Source organism: Oratosquilla oratoria, chromosome 41 (genome assembly GCF_046742065.1).
Source record: "Oratosquilla oratoria isolate Oo_2021 chromosome 41, ASM4674206v1, whole genome shotgun sequence".
In the NCBI taxonomy this organism is placed as follows: Eukaryota; Metazoa; Arthropoda; class Malacostraca; order Stomatopoda; family Squillidae; genus Oratosquilla; species Oratosquilla oratoria.
In genome coordinates, this window is record NC_134817.1 from 8,814,242 (window position 1) to 8,834,462 (window position 20,221).

The 20,221-nt window shown below is 39.6% G+C and overlaps 1 protein-coding gene and 1 long non-coding RNA gene across 3 annotated transcripts in view; one reads left to right on the forward strand and one right to left on the reverse strand.

The window, feature by feature from the left end:
- Positions 1-19,973, forward strand: part of LOC143020948 (uncharacterized) — an 86,291-nt gene extending 66,318 nt beyond the window's left edge. For both annotated transcript variants that reach the window (XM_076177964.1, XM_076177965.1), the window contains exons 5-9: positions 8,221-8,464; positions 11,193-11,362; positions 11,981-12,159; positions 15,707-15,827; positions 17,142-19,973. In XM_076177964.1, coding sequence (XP_076034079.1) covers positions 8,221-8,464; positions 11,193-11,362; positions 11,981-12,159; positions 15,707-15,827; positions 17,142-17,273 — 846 coding nt within the window. In that variant the 3' untranslated portion in view covers positions 17,274-19,973. The remainder of the gene's footprint in view (positions 1-8,220; positions 8,465-11,192; positions 11,363-11,980; positions 12,160-15,706; positions 15,828-17,141) is intronic.
- LOC143020949 (uncharacterized) lies at positions 14,550-15,594 on the reverse strand. Its single transcript, XR_012965959.1, has 2 exons — positions 14,767-15,594; positions 14,550-14,669 (listed from the first exon to the last, which is right to left on the reverse strand). It is a non-coding gene; the product is annotated as an uncharacterized LOC143020949 (long non-coding RNA).
- Positions 19,974-20,221: the final 248 nt, after the last annotated feature.

Here is a 20,221-nt window from a genome sequence, read left to right on the forward strand (position 1 = left end):
TATATATATATATATATATATATATATATATATATATATATATATATATATTAGGCGGAGAGGAAACGGAAACACGAGAAGAGCTTTGAGTTTTATTACTAACGTTCATACACTGGCCTTTTTCAAGGTAAACAGTCCACCTTGAAAAAGACCAGTGTCGTGTTTCCGTTTCCTCTCTGTCCTCAAGTTTGTCACGATGAATAATTATCATTATATATATATATATATATATATATATATATATATATATATATATATATATATATATATATATATATATATATGTATACATACACATTAAGTGCTATGATGCAATCAAATGTTCCAGGCACTTGGACTAAGTATAGTCGCCTGTGCTTGGACCCCAACCTGAAATATACATATATGTATATATATATATATATATATATATATATATATATATATATATATGTGTGTGTGTGTGTGTGTGTGTGTGTGTGTGTAGGTAGGTAGGTAGGTACGGGTGGCGGTTGGTGAGCGTTGGAAAAGGGGACCTAGGCGAGACCAGTAAAATTGTCTGGTCATGTCAGGAGGGAGGAGGGGGCTATCCCAACGAATGAAAGGTATTGAGGGCTTTGGTTTCTTGTCCTTTGATCAGTCCACCGAAGAAAGCCCGAGTAGTCGAATCCTCTGGTTCTGAATAAAACTCCACGCTCAGTCCTTAAAGTATCATTGGCACCCCACCTCCATGTTCTGTCAATCTTTACGCACAGTCGTCTAGAGGTAGCGATATGTAAGGCTTAGAAGTGAAGGAGTTTGTATCACAAGAAGATGATATCCAAATGCATCACTCATCCCAAATTATCAAGAAAATGCATCGAAGAACAGGTGCTTCCGAAATCTACCCCAAGCTAACAACGACGGTGATTAATTCCTTTGAATGATGATGGACGAATATAACTCGAAGAAGCGTGCGATATTCGATCATACACATTTTTCTAATTAAGGGGAGCAATGCCAACCTTTCCGCCTTACACGTTGACAAGACGAGAACCTCGATCAATTTACTGAAGCCCAGGACAATAGACTCCAAAGAAAATCAGATGCGAGCGAAGGGAAGGACACGGGCACACACCAGGAAAGTTCTTATGTAAGCGCGTACCACACTGATTTTGTATTTTGGTGGGCATCCGCCATTTAGACATATTCCGGAGTCGCTTGGTTTTCTGTACACACTCGTAGCATTTAGATTACGTTCAAGTAAGCATCTTCTCCAAGAATTGAAAAGAGTCAGGAAATCTTTTAATAATGTCTTTCCGATGAAAGAGATTGCCAGGGAAATTAAAGATAAAACGGAGAAAATCATCATTGATATAGGTGATACTGATACAATGAAGAATATAAAAATTACTAACAAGAGCACGATAACATCTACATATGAAAAATATTAAAAATATTAAATAAAATCATATATAAGAATTGTAAACCGAAGAAGCAAGAGTATACCTTAAAATTAATTATATATCATCGTGATCATGGAGCATTGTATTACTTGTGTGTGTGTGTGTGTATATATATGTAAATATATATATATATATATATATATATAGATATATATACATATATATATATATACCGGGAAAGATTAAAAGCACCAGACTCGATTTGAAGGGTTTGGTCGACGTTTCGATTCCAGTCAAGGAATCGTCTTGAGGGGGTATAATGGGTTATATACAATTAACTCGTTCTAATGTGGTCCTAGACGGAATGGAAACGTTGGACTTCATAAACCTTTCAATTCGAGTCTGGTGATTTACTCTCTTTCCCGATATGGATCACGGACTCCAGATCTCTACGTTTATAACACACACACACACACACACACATATGTATATATATATATTATATAATATATATATATATATGTGTGTGTGTGTGTGTGCGTGTGTGTTGAGTGTGCGTCTTAGATCTCCCTGGTCATGGATTCGAATTTTGTTGCACTTCTGTCCGATTCCCAGCAGTGCCTGTTGCATCAAATGTCCCCAAAGCACACAGATGGGGCCAAGGGTGGAGACGGCACTGGCCCAAGTTACGCGCTTCCTGGCGTAATATCTTCACGACACACACACACACACACACACACACACACACACACACACACACAATGAAACGCAAAAAGGATAACTACAGAAGAGACCTGAAAAAGAACAGCTCTCCACACAGAGCGACAGATATATCGAACAAATTGGATGAAGAAATAGTGTGTGCAAACACAATACAAGAATTTAAGAACAAACTTGATCTTGCGAGATACAAAAACGGGTCACCACGAGCATAGCTCCCCTTCCCGTATAATACAACTAGGTAAATACACACACACACATTTTAGATATTTTGGATATACCGTTAATAATGTATAAGTCTTCCTTGCTGTCATGCGTGCCTCTTTCCTTGCCTCATTGTGTAACCCTATACCTGGAGTTACCAGTTGTGCATTTCCCTCAATGAGCTGCATCGCTTTGTCCCGTTGTGTTGGATATGATTTACCGAATGAAGTGGTACATCCGTCGAGTGGGTGATAGCACCACATGTTGTGGTCCACTAATAAAATAGCGCCAAGTGCCACCGTCGCCCCCACTCGTCACGTGCAGCTTGTGGCGCGTGGGAAGTCCTGGTGCACGTCCCTGAAGATGTATTACCCAAAACTGGTATTGTCAGAAGAGAGCAAGAGGGACTCTTTATGCAGTATATGTCTGGAAATTAGACGCCTTTAGGAAATGATGTCAGGGTGATAGAAAGTGTTTTAATTATCCACAGATTTCTAGGTTTGGGAAATTTTCGGCCAGGGTATTGGTGCTTTTCAATTCAAGATATTCCCCATAGAGGGGTTATCTGTGTTTACGTCAGCCTCCATCCTGCCAGTCAGTGCAGAGGATGTGTCAATGTACGACCACGTGCCCGCCCACACGTACTACTTATACACAACCACTACATTCATTTGCCAAAGGTTTTCAGTAAATTGTCGTTGCTGACTAGAGTAGCTGCGCCGCTCTATAACACGCGTGCGGTGGGTGCGGACATGTAAGGCAACCACCGTTTTGGTTTGCATTCAGGCGTGCTCCGTGCTCGCAATCTCCGCATACCCTTCCATGTGCGAACCTGATGAGGTAAGAGTGACGTCACAGACACCGCCGCAGCGACCAATGAGAACGGAGAAAGGGGCAGCGTCAGGAGTTAGCTCACGGTGTGTGGCCAATGGCGTGGGAGGAGCTCAGACCAAGTGGTTGGGCGGCCTTCGTGTGCCGGGAGCACACCTGTAGTGTGTACGATTGAACGAGTGGTGGAGGCAGCGTCGAACAGACGGTGCGCGCGTGTGTGTGTGTGCCCGTGTGGGGTGAGTACATCTGCGCTATGGCAGTCGTCACTACGGGGCGGGCGCGCAGGTCACCCGCAAGTACCAGTAGATAATTGCCCCAGTGTTGCAGGCCCAGTAGAAATGGCCAGGTGGGGCGAAGTGGTGGTCGCTGGGAGGCGGCGATGAGGGTTGGTTTCTCAGCTGCTCAGTGGCTCGGCGCCTTGGCACTGCGCACCGTCCCGTCCCTTATGATCAACGGTGTACTGCAGGGATCTTGTTGCCTCCCGCCCCTGCACTGTAGGCGCTGCAGGCTCCGCCCTGCCAGACCCGAGATTGCATGCACGCTAACAATTTGGCTTGTAGACGCGCTCGCGCGCACGCAAACACACACACACACACGCACGCAAACACACACACACACACGCACGCAAACACACACAGAGACACACACACAAATATCACACTCATGCACACACATATACATCACATACGCACGCACACACTAGTAAACACGCCTATGCACACATACATATGCAAACCACACACACACACATCAGATATACACATGCGAACACCAAACATACATACACACGCGCGCACACACACCTACGCACACACACTAAAATCGCTGGGTCTTTAAAATTTTGAAAGATCAAAGAGAAAGAGGTGATATGATTACAATATTCGGGTCACTAGAAGGGATTAACATTGACAGATATCTTGAATCTTGATATAGAATGGGATGGCTGTAAGGGGTCATGGGAATAAATTAAGAAATATTGCATGTCTAAAGGATTTGAAGAAATACAGTGTTTCATATAGATATCATAAGCGGGCACAGAACAAAATTCTAAGGCATGTTAACTTGGAGTATAGACTACCCAACGAACGTTGCTCCCCTTCCTTTGCACTACAATTAGGGAAATACACACACACGCAAAATCACACACATGCAGACGCGCGCGCGTAAATATGACGCGCGCACACACACACACAACACACAATGTGCGTAAACACCCAAGACGCCTACGCATAAATACAGTACAGTGTCGGCAGTCGGACAGTGAGGACTCAAAGCGACGCGACGTCTCCTTCTGGATCTCCGTAGCAGCGTTACGGAGGTGGGAGGAGCAATACAGGAATGTCCCGTCAAACAGATTAGTGAACGACAGTTGAAACGGAAATGAGCGATTAGTGTCGTAAGTGGTTGTTGAAATTAGCAAATAGACAAAAATTAAAAAAAACTAAAGAGATAATAGTATAGAAATAGATGATAATACATCTAGAAAAGAAATAATATAGAATTAACAAAAAAAAAAACCAGTAGGTGAGAGACTTGCAACAACAGAAGAATCCAAAGTGGTTGTTAACAGTAGAGAACTCCAAGACAACGAATTAGGAAATAATTGAACAAGGAAAGACAAGAATAAGAATAATGATTGGAGTACGATCAAGGTAATATAAGAGATGAAGATGACAAAAGAAAGAGTGACATCAATAAAATGTATGGATAAGCAAACAGCAATAGTAGAACTAAAAGGTGATTTAAACGAAACATTAATTACGAAAGAACAACACAAATTGGATTTAGAAAAATAATAATGGATTTCAACAAATTAGGAAAAAAAGGAAAATAATGTGAAGTGAAACAACGAAGAAAATAATGAATTGAACAATCACTTGCGAGTAACAGCTTAAAAGTTTCGACACGCATGGCCTTCCATATCTAAATCCAAAGTGACTATGCCAGAATGTTCATCTGGTCATATTATTCCACCGATCTTTCACGATCCTTTCGCATAATTCCACTATTGGTGTCGTAACACTTCAGTGAATTGGTACCACATTTGCCCATTTCCAATCAAGCATCACTATGCCTTCTTCAATTGAACATACAATAAGACTGAAGTGTGTCATTTATTCTATCCATTCTTTAGATATCCAATTTGATGTCCCGCCAATTCCCGAAGCTTTTGTCACATCCAAAAATCTCTAGATTGAGCACTTCCCTCACTTTTACGCTTATCTAAACCAGAATTATTTCTCTCCTCGCTTTCCTCCAAAAATTGCTCTTTTTGTGAAGATGGATTGGAAACTTTCAATCATTAATTCTGTTTAATGCTCCCCTCACTTGCCTCCAAAAAAAAATTCTCCTTTGAGAAGATGGTTTGGAAACTCGTTCATTAATTCTGCCTGAGCAGAGGGCTCCTGAAAGACCTCACTGCCCGCTATTAGCTTGGTGATTGTTTCCGTGTCAAAATTTACCGTTGACAAACCTGTAACACAGTTTGTTCTTCTTTGCATTTATCTACAATACCTCTTTCAAAATTAATTTCTTCTCTGTGGATACTTGTTTGTGAGCTTCCTATGTTTTATTGCTTCTCTATATTCCCCAAACGACTGTGGATGATTTTTTTTTTTCTTCTCCAATTTCAAACCTTGTGTTCAACCAGTCCTGTTTCTGCTTCTTACTATTTTGGCACATGTTTGTTTGCTCTCAGATTGTATATGTCAAGAAAGATTTCCTATTTCCTCCTTATTCCCATGGTATTCATGAAGTTGTCCGATTCTGCTTGAAAGAATTTCATGAATCCTATCAAATATACCTCCCAAAATTGAGTCTCTTGCCTGTGTTATTCATTCCTTGGCTCTATTTCCTTACACTCCAGCTGAAATTCACTTAAGGAGATGATGATATCTGGCTCTTTGGTTAGTAACAGATCTAATCTTATGGGAATGTCATCTCTTACCCGAGTCACTTCCTTTACCCATTGGGTCATTGTGTTCTCCATAGCTATACTTATCGAGGTTGTTACCCCAGGAATCTGCTTTGCTACTTGCTTTCCATTCCTCTCAGTTGACCTCGCTACAATTGAAATCTCCAGTAAGGACTAATTTTTTACCCTTTTTTTTTTTTTTTTAGACGAGTTGTGTCCAATATCATTTCTTGATATTCAGCTTAATTCCAAGCTCATGCCTTAGGGGTGACATATGCCACCATGTCTTATTCTACCTTTCAGTTCTAATTTTCAGGCGGATTGCCTCAGCCATGCCTCGCAGAGATTTGCTTCTTTCACATTGATTTCACTTCTCACAGCAACCATAACCCCTCCATCCATTTTATCTTCTGTATTCCTTCTCCAGAAGGTATTGTTCCCCAACTGTATAGGAGTTTGGTCTCCACCAAGCACAAAACATTATACTTGTTTATCCTCAAGTACTTATTTATCTCCAACGTGGCTGATAGGAAACCATCTACTTTAATTTTCATTGTAGCGTTTCCTTTAGAATACTGCCCTCTTTTTTTTTTTTTTTCCCCTCTTTCCATTTTCTCACATTTTGATTGATAACTCAAGAAAAAAAAAATCTTCCATCCTCATTCAATTTTTTATTTTGGCTTATTTTAAGAGTTTCTATGTCTTTGCATGTTCCTCTTTATTTGCATCTTCCCTAATCCAATTTTTTTTTTCTTTTTAACTTTTCCTCTTGTGCCGACTTCCAAGACTTGCTGATTACTTCATTTGCTATAGCGTACTTGAATTTTATTTCCATTGGACATGAACCATTCCTCATGTACCAAACTAACCTAAAGCATTTTATCACTGTTCTGTTACATCAGTCATACCCCCAGAATCATAGAGGTAATATCCCTAACCTTTTGCATCTGTTCTTGGCACACTTTTCATTAGGTGGCATATTCTTTTTGTCATCCAAAGAGTACAATGCAGCTAGCCTTGTCAACTGTATCTGACATTTTTTTTTTTTTTTTTTTTTTGTAATATATATATAAAACTTTCACTATTCCTTCTAGCCTACCAGTTTCTCTTCTGTTACTCCATGATATCTTTAAAGGTTACTGTATCCCTGTTATTTTTATTTGCTTATGATCTGGCCTCACATTTTTCCATGATATTGAGAAGACTTCTGTCATTTGTCAAAGTTTCATTCTCCCTTTTTAGTTTAGCAGTTTCTGCTTTCTGAGCTAGGCTTTTCTTTTTCAAGCTCTCGCTTTGGGTCATGTAATCTTGACTTGTGGGAAGAAAGTGTATGTGTGTGTGTGCATACTTGTATTTACCTAACTGTAGTATACAAGAAAGGAGCCACTCTCATGAGGTCCTGTCTCTTATTCTTTGTGTATGAGTGCAAACATGTTTTATTCTGTAGAGTGGAGTTCTTTAAAAGGGACAAACAATGGGTACCTGTGTGTAATAGTCTAGCGAGATTGACATCAAATAAAGCATCTCTCCTCCCTCTCATCTTCAGAGCCCACAATCACCCTGACCTCCATACGGAGGTGCTGTATTGAAGGGCTGATACTTGGTCTTCAGACCAGGCCCAAGGTCTGAACTATTTACCTCCATTTTTTTTGTGCAAGGTGAGCTGACAATTGTCAGCTGAACCCCACCTCCTTTTGGCTGGCAATGTAAAAAGTCTCACACTAATACAACATAGTCAACAGTACAGCACATATCCCAGAATAGTTTTATGTGAGGGCCCAAGTACAGTTGGTAGCTCCTTTGAGTGTTGCAGGTTTCCAGTCAGTGAAAATCGAGGCAGCAGTTACTGTTGTTACCTTAAACTGTATTTAAGATAGTATCACACAAACTGTGCTGAGAGGAGTACAGCAGGTTTGTGTTGAGTTTGTGAAGTTCAGGTTCGAAACTAGGGGATCTTGAAGATATTGCTGTCTACCTTCATGTAAAAACTTGGGTTTTCTCATTACACAGTTATTGGCATGGCCATTAATGCCAATTCAAGGTGTAAATATAACATTGTCTTTGGTAGGATGTTACTGTTAGTAATATGAGTGGTCACAGCTCAAATACAATTAGCTCAACAATATGATGAAATGCTATTTATGTCTTACTGTTCTCCAAAGCTTACCATATTTAATTTTTCTCCAGAGCTCAACATACGAGTCCATTTACGAACCTATCACCCCACGTCCCTCCAGCCAAATGTCGAACAAGTCAGGTGGTTACAGCGTGTATGGGCCGTACACGTCACCCCATGCCCGCGGACTGGCCCCCGCACCTTCCAACCAGCCCATAGCCAATCCTGATAAGGTGGGCAAGGAGGCAGAAGTGGATGCCCTCACAAATCTGCTAGTGCAGTCTATGGACTCCAGCAATGATCCCGATTTCTTTGGTATGTACTGAACATCAGTATTTTTCACAATGAATTTGTATATTCATCTGTGAAGAGAAATTAACAAGGGACTGGGGTGTTACTGTTGCCAGTAATCACTAGATGTTTTGCTGTGGTGCATGGTCAACAATCCCAGCCATGGAACATTAGTATGTCATTTATAATCTTCGAGGTTTTGATAAAATTTATATGGTGTATTTATTTATTATTTGATCATGCAGTCAGTCCATTGCCCTAGGTCTATCATGCAGAAAATTCAGAACTCCCAGGTAACTGGCAAGAGCCACCAGACCAGCCAATAAGTAAAAAAAATTTTTTGTTGTGGTCTGGGTATGGCAGTGTAAGATGAAATGTTCAGTGTTCTCTGTATGATGTTTGCATCTAGGGCAGTTTGTTTTTGTGGCCAGGCCTATTTCATGTTGGTACTATCTTGGTGCTGGATGGATGATGACTCGAATAGTCATGCTAGTGTAGTTCTTACTTTGCTTGGGAGGGATTTCTCTGAGGTTGATTTTTGCTTTCATGTGGATGTATTGTGTGGTATAGGTGGTAGGTTGTTGTAGATGTTTCAGTAGTATGGAGCTTTTTTCCAAAATTGATATAATTGTGTAATGTAACAAGATGTGGAGTAGGGTTGAGGGTCTTTGCATAGAACTGTAGTTATCATTTTAGTGTGGTATTCTATAGAAAGGACTTAGATTGCCCTGTGTAGTTTTTTTTTGAGTGTGTGTGATGCTCAGTAACTGTTTGTAGACTGATTAGATTTTCCTTCTGTTGTCCCCTTGGGAGATCACTCGTGAAGATATTGAATAGTATAGATGAGAGTATTGCTCCTTGGAGGACTCCATTGTATAGTATTTTTGTTTGAGAAACAGTTGTTTTGGATTACTCTGAAGTGTCTACCTGCTAGAACTTTGGCAGCCATTTCTTATCATTGTGGAAGTTTGTGTCCAGATAATTTTTTATATAATGTGTCTAAGAACATTATCAAGTGCCTTGTTTATGTCTTAATACCATAACCATTCTTTGGTGGTGCTTTCTTTGTTGAATCCCTCCAGCACTTGTTAGGTTGGTTGTGAAGAGTGATCTGACTGAATGGCTCTCCTTAAATCTATTTTGGTTTGGTGAGGTGGGTGGATTGGTTATGTTTCTTTCAGTTACTAATCTTTTCATTAGGTTGGATATGGCTGATAGTAGATTGGTGTGTAGTATGCTGGCTTTTTAGGTGGTTTCTTGGGGTTCTTTTCCAAATTGCTGGGATTCCAGTAATTGAAAGTATCAGTCATAGCCATTGTTGTATTTGGGCCGAGTTGTTTTAGATAGATGCTCGTGATGTTATCTGGGCCAGCATGGGAGTTTGGGTGGCATCCGTATTTAGCTTGATTTTTTTCCTATTTTCTGGAATTGTGGTTTGAAACTTCTTTTGGAGAAGTGTTTCTGTATAATATTTCAGTACTTTTTTGGTGACATTATTTTTCCCTAGATTGTTCCAACTGTTTCATGAGCAAGGGTGAGTTCAGTAGTATTTGGTGGCTTTCATAGTTCTCCACATTTGTTTACTTTTCCCATTATTTGTATTTGTATTTTCCCAGTTTTCTTTTCTTTTGTTTCCGTGTTTTGTGATGTTTGTTCAGTTGTTGTAGTAGTTACTGTTCCGATTGTTTTTGTTTGCTTTTGAGTTTAGTTGTTATTCTCTTGAAATGTATCACTTACCTGCTTCATGAATGTTTTTGTTATCTTATCATCTGTTCTGTCAGTATGGAAATTAGTCTATATCAAAGGTCTTTAAATTCTTACCTATTTCCTGTATACATACCTTTATTTTATATATTATTATTATGAAGCTCGCTGGCTGAGCAGGTTAGGGCGTCGTTACTTGCGGCGAAGGTCAAGGTGAAGGCGGTTCGAATCCTGCCACCGGCAAAGTTGAACCAAGGGCATGGTTCATTAAATTCCACGCTACAAAGCCCTCTGTGAGGGGCACCGTCCTAGCCTCCCGATAGGGGGGAGTGTTTGACGTTAAACCATATCATCATCATTATTATTATATATTTTCATTAATATTTTGTCGTATGTAGAAGTATTTTTCTTTCTAGTTCTATGGTGCCCTTCATTGGGAAGTGGTCTAAGGGAATACCATATATGGGTTCCCATGTTTTTACTTGGAGTGAGGGTAAACACATTATGTCAAAGGAAATAGCATAATAATTATGTTCAGAAGGTTGCCTGGTGGGGTGGTTGCTGGAATTTAATATGTTTAGGCATGGGAGTTGTCTTAGTATTTATATTTTGTGGTTGATAGATACAAGTGAAGGGAGAGTGGTTGTAAATGGATAAAGGGGTGCAGCCCAGTCTTTTTGTCTGCTCCATAATGTTTTTGAGTGGATGAGGGTGGGGGGGGTGAGGTTGCCATGTAAATGTAACATTAGGGATAAACCAGCTCATGGTATCAAGACCTGTTGTGGAGGTGCAGTATTTCACTTGCCTTTAACCCGAGAGGTGTGGTGGGGTACAGCAGTGTTCCTTTATCTGATGTGCTAAGATGGGGGAGGTGATGAAGGGGTTTTGGATGGGTGTTGAGTGAATGTATGCCATGACATAGCCACACCTTTATTAGGGGAGGGCCCCCTGGTATGTATGTATGTACCATTACTTTGGCATACAGTCATCAGTATTCGTGAATACTGTAAAACAAAGAAATAGAAACTTAAATTTCTAATCTTTGCAGGAATTTGCACAAGATGTGGTGAGAAGGTTGTTGGAGAAGGCTCAGGTTGCACTGCAATGGAGCAAGTGTACCATATCAAGTGTTTTGTCTGTGTCATATGCCACCTCCAGCTGCAGGGCAAACCCTTTTATGCTCTCGAGTCAAAACCCTACTGTGAAGTCTGCTATCTAGTAAGTATGAGATAAGGTCAACAATTGTCATAGATGAAGCAAGTAGTACCAAAAAGTTGTAGACAAAATCCGATTTGAAAAAGTGTTCCCCTGTTTTTGCATGTAGAACATATACTTTGTTTCCCAGTAATTAATGCTTGTATTGTACACACAGTGTTTTAGGTTTTTCATTTTTACTGAGTGCATATGGCAAATTATCCTTGTAATAATGCTTTACCTATTTCATACTGATATTGTGAGTAATTAAGGTGATGGATAATTGTTTTAAGGCCTTATCAGTTGTGCTTGAACAGGTTCTTTATGTTTGATATTTCCTTTCAGAACAATTGTCATAGATGAAGCAAATAATACCAAAGATATGTAGACAAAGCCTGATTTGATAAATTGTTGCCCTCTTTTTCTATTTGGAACATATACTTCGTTTCCCAGTAATTACTGCTTGTGATGCACACACAAGAATTTATGCTCTTCATTTTGAAATATGAATATGGCAAATTACCCTTGTAATAAAGCTTTATTTGTCTCATACTCTGATACTGTGATATGAAGGTGATAATTGTTTTAAGGCATAACTAGTTGTGCTTGTATAGATTCCTGATGTCTGATATTTTCTTTCAGAACACTCTTGAAAAATGTTGTGTTTGTGCTCAACCCATCTTAGACCGCATCCTCAGAGCTACAGGCAAACCCTACCACCCACAATGTTTTAAGTGTGTCATCTGCAATAAGTCATTGGATGGTATTCCTTTCACCGTTGATGCTTCTAATCAAATCCACTGCATTGAAGACTTTCACAAGTAAGTATGACCATTTGATATGCAAATCAGTATCTACCTAATTGCAGTACACAAAAAACGAGCAACACTTAGGGGGTCCTCTTTCCACTTTAACATGCCTAGCTTCAAATTCATGTATTGTTCCAACTTGGGCTGTATCAGATTACAAGCTATTACAGGTATTTATGTATCTGTATTGAAAATTATTAGAGTTCCTCCATGTTCAAGGGGAGTCAAGCACCAAAAATAAAATCTTACAGGAGAAGCATTCAAATGCACACTGTTCCTCACCAATTACTCCCTCTGTTCCTCTCCTAATCCTGTCCACACCCTCCCATATGCCTATCCAACTATGTTCAACAAAGTGATCCCTCTAAAAGTACATTCACATTTGTCCCCTTTCCCTTTGTAAAGTGGAACTATACCAGCATTCCTCCAGTCTTTTGACACACTTCCCTCCCTAAGGCACACATTAAACCACCTCATTAGCTACTTTAACCATTTCTCCCTTTGTATGAAAAAGAAATTGATGCAGCCCAAAAGGATTTCTCCCCTTCTCTATTTCTGTATGAAGGGACAGAGAAGGGCATCACTGAATGAAGTAGCCTTGCTGTTGATGTGCTGTGTCTTGTCCACTAACAGAAGCAGTGTAACAAGATGCAGGGATGACCAGTCATCCAGTAGCCAAGAAATGAGGAAGGAGGGTGAAGTGTATGGGGATGGAATGGGTGGGAGTGATTTTTATGCCTTTGTTTTTTGGCTACCTCCTTTGTTTGGGGGAAGAAGCCTTTAGTATGTATGTGTGCATGCTTCGAGAGTTTTGGGAAGAATGTCAATGTAGTACTGTTGGGAGATCTCAGTCCTATAGTAGGGGATGAACCAGTAGATGGAGTGGTAGGGAAGTTTGAAGTGCTAGGAAAAAATTATGGATGTGTTTAGAGAGTTGATGATAGCTAACAGTGTTTTAAGAAGAAAGTCGAGCATTGCACATGGGAAAGGGTGTTGGATGGAAAAGTGATTGAAAAGGCATTAGTGGACTATGTAATGGTACATGCACACATATACCAATGGTTTTTTTCCCCCTTACAAGGGAGGTAGCAAAAAACAAAGGCATAAAATCCATCCCCACATACTCCACTCCCATTCACCCCCCTCCCTCCCTCTTATCTTGGCTCCTCTTGGATTATGGGTCATCTCTGCATCTCGTCCACAGCCTTGGGTCATAAGCAATGTAGCAAGACACAGCACATCAACAGCAAGGCCACTTCATTTAATCGGCACCCCCCCCCCCTCTGCCCCCTCACGCAGAAAAAGAGAAGACTGGAAGAAATCCCTTCCGGCTGTGTCAAAATATCATTCATACTTGCTCTCTCACCCCCCATCCCCCACCCACTCCCTTCCATGCATCACAGCATCATCCACTCATCCCTATCTTCTGTTTTCTCCATTCCTCCACAGACATTCTCTCCTTTCCCAATCTTTCTTCATTCTTCCTTTCCATGTTTTCAAACCATCTCAATCTTTCATCAACCCCATCTCCCAACTCCCTCTCCTCACTTCATTTCTCACTCAATCCAACCTAGTAACCCCTACCATACTTCTCACTGATATTCCATGATTGTGCCCCACACAGTGCTGTTAACATAATCACCCCTTCATACAATCTTCTCTTAGCATCTATTGTCCATTTCTCATTACACTTTTTAATCCCCTTAGGATTAAATATGTAGTGGTATCCAAAAGAAAGGTTGGAAGTTCTGAATGTCCAGGTTTTGGAGAAAGATACAGTGTGTATGGGCATTTCTGTAGCCTCCACCAACCACTAGGTTTGCCATATTATGGACTACGTAGTGGTATCCAAAGGAAGGATAAGAAGGGGTCTGGATATCCAGTGACCGTGCAGAAAGACTCCTATTTCAATGTGTATGGCTATAATGGCTGCTTACCTACAGTCACAACATTGAGAAAAGTGTTTATCTGCTTTTCTCTCCAGAATATAGATATTGCAAAAAACTGTTCATGGGCTATGCGATGTTGATCTCTTACACACAGATACCAATGTCTACCAACTGTTGGAGCTTGGAACTAAGGTGTCACAGGACTCAGCCCTTTTCTTGGAGTACTGGTGATGAACTTAGTATGATTTACATTTATATTGACTTTCTTTGGGCTGGCACACATGATTTCAAACAGCAAGTTAAGTAATTTACATCAAATCTTCTGGCTAGGCTGGTCAGAGTGTAAAACTTTCAAGTATATGGGTCTCAGTGTCATAGCTAATGGTGATGGTAACAACACTTGACCAATTACAATAGTCACCTCTCAAATAATGCTAGGCTTAAGTTCATGGAGATGTGCGTTTTTTTATTCAATAATAATAGTATTACATTAGGTCACAGAAACAACAAAAACACGTGTTCTCATTTTATCTACATTTGTAATTCACTTTCAACACTCACCCTGGCCAACGTCCCTCCTCACCTTGTATTCCCATCACAGCAACTCCCTTTATTTGCCTCTTTCCTCATCCTCTGTTGGTGATAAAGATAACTCCTTTAAGTTTTCTATAGAAAGAATTGCTCCATTTACATTTATAAGTCACTGACAAAAATATGCCCTCACACCCACCATAACTTATTTTAGTGATCATTTTGCTTCACCATAACTTTGTTGAAGCATTGCTGACCATTGTTGTTGTTGTTGATAAGTTGTCTGCCAAATCTTCACTCATGTCTCCTTCCTTTTCTTCTGACTCCTAGGGTTAATGACAGTGGAAAATGGTTGTGAGAGGGGGTTTGAATTTATGTAGCACGAGGAGGGAGGGTCATTGTTTAAATGAAACAGGACCTCCTGTGGATATACTTTATCTTGTTTCTGACCTGGGCAGTGGGCAGGGCACAGGGATGACCCTTCATCCTCAAGGTCAGGTAAAAGGAAAACAAATGGGTGATGGATGGGAGTTAGATGTGCCTTGGCAGGCTACCTCCGGTATAAGGGAGATGAAGCCTCTCGATAAATTTCTACTACAGTGAGTCCTCCTTATATGGTAATTCTTTAGCTAGTAAATTCACAGTTATGGTATTTGGTAATTACTACCCTCAATTCTATTTACGGTAAGAAAAATTCACAGATACGGTATCCGCTCGTGTTTTGTTTACACCGTACCATAGCGCCACCACAACAATCAGTCTCTTCCCGCGTTTCCCTGTGAACAAGTTAAATCCTTAAAGTGTGTTTTTTGTGAATAAGGGTTGAGATCCCTACTGTCCCTTAGCCTCGGGAGGGACATCGTCTGATAGAATACCTGGCAAGTGAAAGGTAAAAAAAAAACATTGTTTATTTCTTTTGCGCAGTACTTTACATTTTCTTATGTGACTATTTTCATGTCTGTAGGGGTGACTTTCAACATGCTGGAACACATATCCTATCATTGCATGTTATAATGGGTTCGGTATACGGTAAGGTTTTCAGGAACGCATAAGTTCTGTATAATGAGGACTTACTGTATTACAAGAAATTCACCCATTAATTTTGTGATTGTGCTGAGGCTATTTCTCTCATTTTACAGGAAATTTGCCCCACGATGCAGTGTCTGTGCTGAGCCAATTATGCCAGAGCCTGGTCAGGATGAAACAGTGCGTGTGGTGGCCTTAGACCGTTCCTTCCATGTTAATTGTTACCGGTGTGAGGTGAGTCACAAATTAAAGTGTTTGACTGAATTGATTGGAGAGTATAAGAAATAAAGTATACCTGGCTCATCACAGACTCAAAATAGCCCCAACCAAATCCACAGCCACTCATCAAACCAAATGGACAGTAGAACACAGATACCATACCTCTTTACCAACAACACCCCACACACACACTTTAGTATTTTGGCATCATGTAGTACAGAGGAAGACTCCATCACTACAGAAAGAACTGGATAAAGTCTGGGAATGGAGTCAAAAGTGCAAAGTGAATTTCAACATAAAGAAATGTAGTATAATGGAATTTGAAAAAATCAAAAATAGAATATTGTGACAATATAAAATTGGTAACAAAGGAAGTTAAAGTCAACTCAGAAAGGGACCAAGAGTAACTATCAGCAACCCAGGTGTCTTACCAGCTTTCATAATTTTCAATACTTTTTGTACCTCATCTTTTCCAATAGCCCTATCATTTTCCCTCTTCCATGGATTCAAATTGGGCAAATGTAGGTTTAAGAGGGAAATGAACAAGAACTGGTTTGCCAAAAGAGTAACTATGTTACAAGTGCTGAAACAATTGGTTGTTTTTGGGGGGCACATATACACAGATAACAATAGAAGATTTGATAACTTTATGGAGTAGGGATGATAGGAAGTTATAGACATGGAACTGCCAAATGTAGGCCTTATGGTCTCTTGCAGTATCCCCCATTCTTATGTTCTTAAGACAGGAATTTTCTCAGTTCCTCCCACTCCCACAATCAATTCCCCTACCTGTTTTTATGTACAGTAGAACCATGGATAATGAACTTGATCTGTTCCATGACCGTTCTTAAACTGAAACATTTGCTAATGAAAATTATCATGGTAAACCTGCCAAAGCACTACTGAGCCAGTGGGATTGTGTGTACAGACAATCATTCGTTAACAGACAAAAGTTCCACAAAACCTGTTCGTTAACCAATTTTTTTTGTTAAATGAAGCATATGTTATCAGAGGTTTAACTATTTATTTGCTTCCCATTTTTATCCTTTGTAGTTTCCCTTCTTTTCTTTCCACACCATTATTAGTAAGTACTGTGATTATACTCCCCTACCACCCACTCCCCCTAATGCATCACAGCATCATCCATACACAACCATTGTCCACTCACCCCATCTTGTGTTTTTTCCCTTCTTTCCCAATGCCCCTTTTACCCCATCTCCATTCAAAACTTAAATTGTATTCATTTAAATAATCCAGTACTATCTTCCCATTTGTGTGTATTTCTTGTTCTACAATGTCTATGTTTATACAAATAAATTTGTATTTCAGGATTGTGGAATGGTGTTGTCTTCCGAAGCAGAAGGTCGAGGCTGTTACCCATTAGATGGTCATGTTCTATGCAAAAGCTGCAATGCTAAAAGGGTGCAAGCACTCACATCTAAGGTGGCTACACAGCTCTAAGTCAGTAGTCATCCCATACTCATCCCAGTCACTAAAACATGTAACCATTGACCTGGTGTTTGCCAGGGGAAGAAGTGGTTCCATCTCCAGCAAAGATTACATTAATGGCAATGTTCTGTGGTCTGAATTTATTATTGTGATTTTCATTTAGCTGATTGCTCTCTCCATACTTTTAACACAACATGTTGTTTAAGTACAACATGGTGAAAAGCTTTCCTTTTGGACTTTAGTTACAAATTGGCAGCAGCTAAAGTTTCAACTAATTGCTCATTTTGAATCTATTCAGAGAAAGTGCATTTTGTAATACACTGATTTTTGCAGTATAGAAGATATAAGTAAGAGCTTTGTTACAATATATATAATTGGAAGGGTTAGGTCCAATTGAAAAAATAAAAAGGACGTTAGCAACTTTTCATTTTAGGTGCCTGCCCAAACCTGGTCTGGATAACTTTGGACTAAGTATTACGTACTTGCATGCCGCCAAGGGCAAGGTTCAAATACACTAGTAGCCAAAGATACATATGAAATCTTGTGCGTATGTAGTAAGTAGGTTTTTTCCTTGTTTCCATCTCTCTCTCCCCTCTCCTTATTTCTTATCATTCTTTCTCCTTTCTTCCATTTTTTTTTCTAATTCTCTCTTCTTTTTCCTCTATTTCTTTCTGTTTCTTGCTCTCTCTCTCTCTCTCTATTTACCTAGTTGTAGTATACAATGTTAGTTATGCTAATGGGGTCCTGTCTCTGCCTCCACTCGTCAAACTTTGCCTTAGATTAATTTATAATCTGGCCTTGGCTTATATTTTCATCCAGCTTGTTCCATAAGTATACTCTTCAATGTGGAAATTCATACTTCCTAACATCTTTCAAAAACAAGTTTGCTTTATATATTTTTTTTACTATGACCTCGTGTTCATCTTTCATCCCATACTGGTAAATCCATTTTTTCACTGCCTATCATCAATCTAAATGTCATTATGATATCACCTCTCGCTCTTCACTCTTCCAATGTTAGAAGTCCCAGTCTTTAGTCACACGTCTTGTCATTTAGATATTGGATCATGGTTACTACCCTTTGTATTATTTCTCCTTTTCTTGCATATTTCATTAGATGTGATGAACACACCATTGCTGCATATTCCAGTTTAGCATGAATCAGACTTTCATTGATTTTATCATGTCTTCCACTTAGTGAAATGCCACTCTTGTACTTTTAACCAATTAACAAGTCTTTCCTATTATTTCATTTCTAATACTGTCAGGCAATTTTTTTCTATTTTATTTTTTCTTCTCTCCACATCAGCCTAGTTCCAAGATGTTGTACTTTTTATTGAACTTCATTTTCCACTCCTCGATCTGTTTATAAAACTTATCTATGTTTTCCTGTAACAATTTGCAATCCTCTCCTGTTTCTGTGTCCTACTTCTGGCCTAAATTCAAGAACCACATGATCACCCTTGCCCATTGGGCACTGGTAATTCAACGATTCAATCACTTCAGGTTCCTATGTTAACCCCTTTGGTACAGTGACTAGGCGTCATGAGACATGAGTGGGTACATAAGGATGCCAGCATCAGCGTCTTGATTACATATATTATGTAGTTGTACACGAGTTATCCCTGGATTCTGTGAACTGGATTGATTAGGTTTTCTGTGTTTATTATGCAGAGTAAAAGAGTGAGTAGTACAGCAGTGAATTTATATTCTATAATGCGAGTAGCGTTATGCATCGTACATATGGCAGCTGATGCTGCGTCCGAGAATTTGAGTCATACTGAAGTGGTTAAAATCAAATCCAGTCTTTAGGTCTATGTTTGCCTCACAATGTTGGTTCTTTAATCCATTGGGTCATTGTATTATCTGTTGCTATCTTCAGTACTGAGCAAGTCACTGTCTCTTTATCCGCCTCACTGTCTTACTGTCTGTCTTTCTCCCTCTGTGTATATCTGCCCCCCCCCTCTCTCTCTCTCTTCTTTCTCTTGCTCTAGTTCTATCTGTCTGTCTCTTTCTCTCCTTTTCATTTGCTTAATTTTGTCACTCAAATATAAGTTTGAATGAAACCTAATGCCATTACTCATTTTGGGACAGTGTGCACTATGTATCAATTAAGGTTCTGTTATGGTAAAGTGCAGTTTCTTAAAGAACAGGTGAATTTTAAGACTTCCTGAACTCTTAAAGTATAGTATGCACTGTCCAAAGCAACAATGTGGGCTGTGCATAAATGCCCATGGCAATGCCTGCCTTTCTGTCTCCGTTTCTGTCTCTCCCTGTTTTTTTTTTTTTTTTTTTTTTTTTTTCTCTCCTTCTTTTAAGATTAGGTTGGTGAATGGGTTTCATAGGCCAAGAACACTTATCCATAAGGCCACCACTCATAGCTAAGCAAATATAATTAGGCTAGAACCATCTAAGAGGCTTTTTATACCTAAGTATGTGTGCAAGACTGTATGGGAGCATGAAAGAGTTTGAAATTGCAAGTCATAGAGTGCCATACAAGCTCAGTGTTGATAATAGTTAAATGTTGGAAAGTGATTTGTGAGGATGTGAGTATGGTCTGTAATGGTGCCAAGTGTTCAGGAGTGCTAGTGTCTGGCCAGTGTTCACAAGTTGCAGGTCTCTGTCTTGTGTTAGCTTGGTGCTGTACTCACAGCCTATATCAAGTTACCCTGTATGTATATTCATTATATGAAATAAATAATGGAATGTAAATTACTTGTTTTAATTCAGATTTACAGTATATTCTCGTTACGTGATTGTAGAATAATCAATCACTCAATGGTCCTTGAAATCTCCCACTGATCTCTGGTAGGAAACTGAACTGCTGTCTGTGCTGTATCATTGTATTCACCTAATTGTAGGAACAACACTCATTGGGTCCAATGAGTAAGATAGGGAAGGAATGGATGGGAGTGGTTTTTATGCCTGTTTTTTGAGTACCTCTCTTATATGGGGGAAAA